The following is a 9,735-nucleotide window of genomic DNA, read 5'->3' as shown; positions in this document are numbered from 1 at the left end:
TTTATTATTTGAACATATGAACTAACATTGCAAAGTTTAAAGCTTTTTCTTTTCTTTTATTTTATAATTCCAAAATGATTTTTTTATTACAATAGATAATATTCTTACCATGTATTCCATCTTTTTGTCCAAAAGCTACCACTACCTTTTTATTCTCATAGTTTAATTTAATATTGAGTGGAAAATTAAAGGATTTCTCAACCTCAATTTTCGGGACATTGTGATCATGATTGAAGATCAAACCACCAGATTTAGATACAATATAAACACCATATATCACCATTTTTGTAATTCTTTTTCTATTTATATATCTTTATTTATCTTGAAATTATTGTTCAAATTTTTTGACATATGCCGCTTTGGTTTTGTATTCAATAAATGTTTAGTTTACTGATTTTTATTTACATTTTAATAAAATATGTTTATTGAGTCTCTTTCTACCTAAAGAAATTGTGGAAAAATTATTAACTGTGGGAAAAGTTACTTTTTAAAAGTAACAAGTTATCGTTACTCATTACCAAGTTAAAAAAGTAACTATTTACTGTTTACTGGTCCTCAAAAATAACTTGTTATGTTAATTCTACAATGAGTCAATAATCGCCAATAACTTGTACAATTAAAACTAATGATTTTCTTAAGACTGGCAAATTTGACTTTACTCTTTCTCATTAGTTGAGTTAAACGCTCACTATACAATTAACAACTTGTAGATGCAAAAAATTATAGTCACCTGTTCAGATTAAGACTGATAAAGACTTAAGATTTCCAACTATCGACTCGTTGTAAAATCAGTTTTGCCATTACTTAAAAAGTAACGATTCGAGACCTTTTCTATGCTGAAATAAGATCAGTCTAAAATATATTTGGTAAATGTTTACTTTAGTCTTTTCTTTTGCAATGTGTGTGTTGATGAAATTGAATAAGCTTATTCGATGCGTTTCTGCATGAAACGGTACACTTCAGTTCTTTTCTCTTCAATATTGATGGAATTAGACACACTCGAGTTTTCGTATGAAAAAAAATCTGGCTGTAGAAAAAATGTCGCTCTGTTTTGTAAAGCGAGATATTAATCGGTAAAATTGACAACTATTCAGGAATTCAGGTTAGGAAATCTGTCATGAAATAGTAAATATAATGTGAGCACACTAGCGCCAGTAAATCCATTTTTGGTTCGTATACTACGTGGCTACATCAATTTTCTAATTCTGTCGATAAAATCAGCACAAGCACAAAGCAGGACAGAAAATGTCGAAGATTGATGTGGTGCGAGTCTGTGCTCTACAAATTAAAACTATATAAAATTAGGCTTATTCGACGCATTTTTGCATGAAACTAAAGAATCTGGTAGAAAAAAGCGTCTCTCTGCCTCACGAATCGAGATATCAATCGTTGAAGTTAACTATTCAAGCTAGGAAATCTATTACGAAAATTTTTGTTTTATATAGAAATTTTCTTGTTAATAATTTTTTAACGAGTGACGGCTAAAACCTGTTGGAGGACACTCAGGATCATGACCTTAAAACATATGTCAAGATCATCAGGGCGTACTTCCTCCATATTTACTGATTTCTCATTTCTATGTGTTATGATCTAATTATAGCAATAAGGATCGGACACTATAATAAGGGACCAGATTAACTTAATAAACATCATTTATGTGAACAGTAAGTTTTATTATAAAATATTTTAAAACTTTCTTTTAAATCTTAAAATAAATTAAAAATAACTAGAGCTTTAGCATATTAAAATTTGATAAATTTCAGGCGTATCATGAAAATACAATACACATTATCTATACCTGCAAGCAAATATTAACAGGATCTTTTTAAAGTTTATACAATACTATTTTCAGCTATTAGAATCCAATTGTCTGATAATATATAACTCGTAACAATCATGTGAACGATTACTCATATTATTGCTTTAAATATAAAATTTCTATACATGTTTAATTTCTATATCTTTTGGGTAGATTTTTTTACTTATAAGTATTACATTGCTCTAATTTCAACAGATATACCTACTTAATGCCCATGTTTTTTAAATTAATTTTACGATAATAACAGTTTGAGAATCATGCTTTATAATTTTATATTACTTTATAATAGCATGAAAATATAATTATTCACAATAATAATATAATAATATAATTATTTAAAAAATTTTAATTTGAGAGTAATAAAAGTAATCGTTCATATAATCTTGTATAACAAACTATTAATAAAACTAAAAACTATTCGAATCTGAATCGAACCGAATCAGGTAAGATTCGATTCGATTTGAATTTATATGATTCAAATATAAACTATTCAAAAATTTCGAATCTAAGAGATTCGCAAATACAAATCACACATATCTTATATAAAATCTATATCTTACATATCTTATATAAAATCATTATCTTATATAATTTGTATAACTTATATCTTATATAAAATCATATTTTCCGCTAATAAGTCAAATATAAATCTTTTTTATTACCTACATATTGACATTCAAACTAGCAATAATTATGTTATTAATTAAAAGTGGCATTTCAACTATTCGATTTGATTCAAGATAAAATTTTGTCAATTCGGTCCAGTTCAGATTCGAATAAAAAAATAAAATTCGATTCGATTAGATTCAGTTTAAAAAATTCTGCTTGATTTGCACTTCTCTAAAAAAAAAGTGCTTGATTTGCACTTGGCTAAGTGAAATCCAGAAAGCTGAATATCGAAAAGAGATTTTGCAAGGAATTTTACAAATTTTGTCAGCTAAAAGATGATTTTGCTTTCTATCTATTAATATATCATCAATCATTTCTTATGATTAACAAGCAGTCACTGAATCAAGTCTACATAATTTTTTAAAATGCAAATATATGTTTAATGTATATATGTAAAAAGCACTTAAATGTTATTTGAAAAACTAGAGATTTACAGTATTAACGCAGATTTAACTTTTAATGATGACGTAGTATTCGTTTTCTTATAATTAAAGATTACGAACGTGTGACGTAATAATATTTTTTTATTTTTTCCAGTTTATATTAAAATAAATGTATACATAACTGCTTATATATTGCTCACAAAAAGGAACGATATCGAATGCGTGCGATGTTAGTATTATCATAAAAGTGATTAATAAGATATCTTTAAATATAATTTATATGTTTAATTAGTGCTGTACCAAAATTTTAGTTATAAAAAATATATAGCATTTTTACATTAAAAAATGTAATAAAGTTTATCTATTTGATTATTAATAAACAAGTATGTATTTTCATTTATTCGTATTATTTCATATAATCATAAGTATTGCTCACAATTTTATGATTATTGAACACTTCTAATAATGCGAATGTAAAGCTCGAACCAGAAATTGTTCAGATCATTCAAGTACGAGGACTATATATTTAAACCACAATTTTATACGGAATTTAGATACAATAGCAATGTAATATTATAAGCAAAACATACACACATAATATACAAGCAAAAATTGATTCTTCTCATTTTTAATTAAAACTAATTTCCGTTACAATTTTTCTTGCTGCCTCTACTGTGAATATTTGTACTTTTAACTACTGCGAGTCACAAGATCAAAGTAGTTCGTTTATTATTAGTCCGTAGTGCTTAAAATGTTAGAATTTTCAAATGTTTTGATTTTGATCTGTTAGGACAATTTGGCTTCATAATTTAAGTTCGCATATAAACTCTAATAATAAGAAAACAATAAATTCAAGATATCTTACATTATCGTAATAAATATAAATGTATAGTAATCTTAAGAACGTGTCCTTCTTATTTCATGTTATCATATATTTCATATATATTTTTTTATTTTATTAATATAATTAATAAAACAATTATTAAAAAGTAATTCATTTTTTTAATGAATTCTCTTGATACATTCTATTGCCAGAATTTGATTTATCAATTATATTTTGATAAATAGTACGAGATCATTATATTATATAGAATGCAATATATTTAATGAAATGAAAATGGAATTCCAATAATGATTATATTTTAACAGAGATAATTTGAAATATGTTTCATTGTTTCATTGTTTCATCATCAATGTTTATTATTCCTTGCTTGAATTCAATCACAAAAAATATTTAATTTATCTTATTATATAGAAAATTATTTCGAGTATAAAAATTTTAAAAGACTTTGTTAAAAATAAATATCAGATAGTTACTTAGATATTTTTAAGAAATTGTGTTGATATGTATAGTGTATGCGTGTTTATATGATTTTCATTAAAATAAGATTCAGAAACGTATCTATTGATTTGAATAAATGACATCTATATTAATTATCAGTTTTCAAAACTCATTGTTTTATTTAAATCTAACTCAACATAATCAATGTTACATGATTTAAATTCTCACTTAATATCATCAAAAATTTAAATCAAACAATGAAACATTGATTATGTTGAGTTAGATGTAAATAAGAGGAAATATTATAGAGTGGATACTGAATACTCTAAATACTCCTAAAATATTTTTAGGAGTAATTTCTCACATAAATTTGAAAAATTTATATGACCATGTATCTGAAATGGCTTAGTTTCAAAGATACAAGGTATCAAAGTTAAAAAAAAAATTTGTTTTTTCCAAGAAATTCCAAAATTACTTTGGTTATTTTAAATGTTTCATCAAAATAACCAGAATGAAATATCCTGGTTTTCAAAATTTTCGAAAAAATATGAAATTTTTTTCCAATTTTGACATCTTTAAAATTAAATCATTAGATATTAAGTTTTCATTTTGAATTTATGTGAGAAATCATCCCTAAAAATATTTTAAAGCATTTATCCACTCTGTATATTAATTATCAATACACATTTCCGTCTACAAAATTACTTTTTTAAACTTAAATGAACTAATAAATTATAAATGATTACAAATTCGATTTTTACATTAAATTTTATGGAATGTGCATGAAAACAGCTTTTTGTATAAAAATCTTTATTTTTAACGGCTAAAAGTAAAGTACGTGTTTCATTTTCCAATAATAAAGATACGAATGTATGTTGTATACATTCATGATTATATATATGTATATATAATCGTGAATGTAATATGTATATACGTAACGTATTATATTTTAATGAAAACAGTGGAATGTCTTGAAAACGAAGCAATTGTCATAAAAAATTCAAACAAAAGTTGTATTGTGCTTGGAAAGAGACAAATTAATGAAAAAATCAATTTTTGAAAAAATTTATTTTTTAAGATTACATGAAAGTCATTGCTATTTTTTTTTAAATAAAATTATATGATTTTTCTTATACAATATGATGACACTAATTATTCTGTATATAAAAGAATTGTTAAAATATGCTAGAATAACATAAAATATCTCGCCATTTATTTTGTTTATTTTGTTTATAAAATATCTCGTAAATTATTGATTTTTTTGTTATCTTATGCCTTAATATTTTTATATACAGAAGAACTATAATCATATTATGTAAAAAGAAATCATATAATTCCATTAAAAAAAATGGTGACCTTTAAATGTGACCTTAAAAAAATCAATTTTTTTGGAAATTATTTTTATCTATCCCCTTTTAGATTATATAACTTTTAAAAGGCGCCTTGTATATGTATATAATTATAAGTAAATGTATAAATAAAAAAAGTACATAATGCATTATATAGGACTACCTATTATATTTGGACTTTCCTCCATATACATAGCCTCCCAATCAGAAATGATAATGGAATCAACATCGAATGATGTCAAGGATTTATCTGTCAATTATCCCGAAATATAACAAAAAAAATGAAAGTATAATTTTAATATGTGCATAATTTTTAATCTACGTACTTTAACACAATCTTAGAATATTTCTTCAACTGTGCATAATTACTGTGAGAATACATATTTAAATGATAAAATTAATATGTATAACATAACTCATTGACATTTAATAATATCAAATTCATCAATTCATTTAATGTGTAAGGATCATGGATTGTGAAAAAGAAAGAAGATATCTGGAGGCAGCGTAATTTCTTATTTCAAAACAAAAAACAAATAGAAAAAACAAGTAGTCACAGATCTAATTTTTTACGTCATTTTATGGTTATCCTTTCATAATAAAGCGCGATATATTTCTAAAGTTTGTAGTCCTAATACAAAATATAGTGAAACATCATATACTTCTGTAAAATGCTTGTAAATAGCACTTACTTTTGGCATAAAATCGATATCAGAAAAAAATTATAGCAAAAAGTTTTGCATCTTGAAATATAATACAACCATTAATACACTGCACTTTAATCTCTCCCCTTCTTTTCTAATTCGCATTATTCCGTATGAATTGTATCCAGTTTCTTAACTTCATATATAAATCGTCACATTCTATTTTTGTGAAAAATTTATGCGCTAGTTTATTGTAATAATTGTAATATAAATTTCTCATTTAATTTATCATACGATGCGATGAATCGTAGAGGAGTTATTGGTGATATTTAAAGCCCTCAACTATTTTGATATTTTTTCTATTTATCAAAGAAATGAATTGTCTAATTTATTATTTTAAGAGGTAGGTCATTCCATTTCACTGTCGGAATATTCTATTTTCGTTGTAGTGCGATGTTTCCTTGAGTACCTTAATCCTAATATGTCCGCAATCTCTTCAATATGTGACAATACCTGAGATATAATAAGTTTAAAATAATGAACCAAATTAAAATAATGAACCTTTCGGTTCATTAATGTCAGGATTGGGAACATTACTTGTAAAAATAACGCGTTACCGTCACCATTATTTTTTATAAAAGATAATTCGTTACTGATATACGTAACTGATTTGAAAAAAAAATGTGTTATATCGTTATTTCAAAAATAACGATTCGTTATTTTTTTATTTTCTTGTAATGCTAAAATAAGACATTAGATTTTGAATTATTTATATAGACAAAAAGCAACCAGGAAAAGGTCGCGATTTATAGAGGGATATCACTGCTGTGTATATAAGATATATGCTATAGGTATTAAAGAATAGACTAGAAGCTGAGATAAAAGATCGAGGAATGATACCGGAAAGCCAGGCAAACTTCAGGAAAGAAAAGTTTTTTGACGGTTGATAATATTTTTGTGCTAAACCACATAATTTAGAGAGAGAAGGATGATAGGAGAAAGGTATATATGATGTTCGCGAATCATTTTCAAACCGATTTGTCAAGTTTTTCAAAGATTCAAAGATATTATATAGGATCATTCGTGACTTTTGCGGATTTTAGGCGCCAAATAAAATTTTTTTAAAAAGTGTTCCATTCGATTTTCAAGTATACAAATATTTTAAGACCTTAAATTTTTGTATTGCGTTAATTTTTTAAGAAAGAAGTGGCTCGCTTGACGAAAGACTTCCTGTGTGTATATGTACGTGTGTGTACTGACATACTTTTTAAATTATTATAAATATGTTTATAAATTATAAAGTTAAACACATAAAAACACATAAAAACACTTAAAAGTTTAATTACTGTAATTACTTTTTTACTTTACATATAATTTAATGAACGAAGGTGCTACCTTGACGTTGAGTCAGTACCCCATTTTCAATCGCGATTTTCTGCTAAACTGTTCGAGCACAAAAACTAGGACTAGAGTATATAATTAGCACATAAAAAACAATTTTGCCGTTTTTAAGGAGAAGTTGCTAGATTAATAATTCATAGCTCAAGTTACACATACATATATTATATAAAGATTAGCAGTGACTATCGAAATGCAGTTTAAGATATAAAATATAATATATTTTTTAACGTTCAAACTTCTGTTTAAATAAAATATTTCTATTCACACACACATACACGCACACATCAGAAATAATGCAATTTATTGAATAGATGTAAAAATAACATGCAATCAAAGTAAGGATAAAAAAGAATGTTTTCGTTATTGTTACTATAAAAATGTAACGATGTTACCATTACAGATAGAAAAAAAATAACGATTGTTACTAAAAAAAAGTAACCATGATCGTAATGACGTTACAAATAACATATTACTTCCCAATCCTGATTAATGTTACTCACATAATCTAACTGTTCCTTTGTGTGCGCAGCGGAAAGGCAAAATCTAATTCTACCTTCCATTAACGGCGTCGCTGGAAATCCAACACCAACAGTTGCAATGTTACGGCTTGTCAGAGTACGGATCACTGTACTGTGTTGAACATTGCAAAGAAAGGAAACCATATGAAATGGTACAAATTCAGATTTTGAAAATAATATTTTAACTCACTTACCCAATCTTAGAAAATAAGTAAACTAGCATAGGCACAACAGGCGAATCCTCGTTTCCAAAAATTATAACTCCGATCTGATTCAATCTACGTCTAAAGTATCTTGTATTCCTAGCTAACTGTTTGATACGTTTTTCACCAGCGTTGGTACCGTCCTCCCCCGCTATAATTCGCATCGAAGTGATGATTTGTTGCGTAACGGGAGGAGACATTGATACTGCGTACGTATGCGCGTGACCGTATATTCTTATGTGATTTATCAATGCCTAAAACATATATCTGATTGAAGATATACAGATATTTAATATAACAAAGCTGATGAATATTAAAATATTACTTTTGTTCCGGCTATATATCCGCCTGCTGAACCAAAGCTTTTTGTGAATGTTCCCATGAGTATGTCTACTTCGCGCGGATCAATGCCGTAATAATCGCAAACTCCTCTTCCGTGTTTTCCCATGGCTCCTGTGCTGTGCGCTTCGTCCACATACAGATAGGCCTGTTCGATAAAATATTTATATTACTCGTAATAAAAAAGGAAAGCAATTGATGATATTGATAATAAATTCATTGCGTCAGACATTTTAATGTTATTAGGGCAATTAGCATATATCGTGTTAAGAAGATTCTTATGCTACTTCTTAGTTAACAGATAGTTTAAATTCTTCAAATTGCATAAAATGATTAAAATAATAATATAAAATATTATTAATAAAATTGTTAATGCATTACACACAATCATTGTTAATTTTGTATGTTATTGAATCTTAAATTAATAAAATAAAAGTTATAGGACGCTTTGAGCAGTCCTATAACTTTTAAGCTTCATCAGTATGCTTGAGATTATATGTATAGCTAATGCTGGGTCTATTTTATTTACGTCTATGGATATTTCACTCTGTCAGTTAACGACATATGAATAGCTCTGTTGTTGTCGATTGTCATTTGTTTGAAATGCTGGCTATGTGAGGTGTACACAAGATATGTACGAAAAACTTTGTACCTCTAAAAGAAAAATACCGCAAATTCATCTACATGTACATACGTTTATTTTATAATGTCACGTCTGCTGCGCGAACTATCGTACTCCTGTACATGTAAACGCCTTCGCGACAATTTTGCACGCGAAATAACATTGTTTTTTTTTTTTTTACTAAAAAGGAACTTTATACAATACGAGCAAAACCTGTCAGTTTCTCTTTCGAACCGTAACCAGCGCTTCAGATCGATCCATCTCTTTTTTTTCTCTCAATCTTCACGTAAGACGCAATATATGGGGAAGCAATATTTTAAGAGCGTAATAATGTGTTCAATATTCTGAGAAAAGCATCTATTATATAGAAAAAATACCTTCTACTAATGTATAACTTGGAATGTCATTCGCACTGTAAAACTTTTATTTCGAATTTGGAGGTACTACGCGATGTAAGATTAAGAGTATAACATCGTAGATATTATTTTAAAAGTAATAAGTGTTTA

The 9,735-nt window shown here is 26.7% G+C and overlaps 2 protein-coding genes across 4 annotated transcripts in view; both read right to left on the bottom strand.

The window, feature by feature from the left end:
• The window catches only part of LOC108752016 (trafficking protein particle complex subunit 4), a 2,063-nt gene extending 961 nt beyond the window's left edge, over positions 1-1,102 (bottom strand). The window contains exons 1-2 of one of the 3 annotated variants that reach the window (XM_018492594.1): positions 731-1,102; positions 109-441 (exon numbers count right to left, since the gene is read on the bottom strand). In XM_018492594.1, the coding sequence (XP_018348096.1) occupies positions 109-283 (175 nt within the window). In that variant the 5' untranslated portion in view covers positions 284-441; positions 731-1,102. The remainder of the gene's footprint in view (positions 1-108; positions 442-730) is intronic. The other 2 variants (XM_018492603.1, XM_018492611.1) reach the window with 2 other exon arrangements.
• A 4,994-nt stretch (positions 1,103-6,096) lies between these two features.
• The window catches only part of LOC108751894 (serine palmitoyltransferase 2), a 14,067-nt gene continuing 10,428 nt past the window's right edge, over positions 6,097-9,735 (bottom strand). The window contains exons 7-10 of the mRNA XM_018492375.1: positions 8,594-8,755; positions 8,260-8,522; positions 8,048-8,177; positions 6,097-6,659 (exon numbers count right to left, since the gene is read on the bottom strand). Of these exons, the coding sequence (XP_018347877.1) occupies positions 6,555-6,659; positions 8,048-8,177; positions 8,260-8,522; positions 8,594-8,755 (660 nt within the window). The 3' untranslated portion in view covers positions 6,097-6,554. The remainder of the gene's footprint in view (positions 6,660-8,047; positions 8,178-8,259; positions 8,523-8,593; positions 8,756-9,735) is intronic.

Source organism: Trachymyrmex septentrionalis, unplaced genomic scaffold (assembly GCF_001594115.1).
Source record: "Trachymyrmex septentrionalis isolate Tsep2-gDNA-1 unplaced genomic scaffold, Tsep1.0 scaffold112, whole genome shotgun sequence".
NCBI lineage: Eukaryota > Metazoa > Arthropoda > Insecta > Hymenoptera > Formicidae > Trachymyrmex > Trachymyrmex septentrionalis.
The sequence above is the reverse complement of the archived record's forward strand: the minus strand, read 5'-3'. Positions and strand labels throughout refer to the sequence as shown.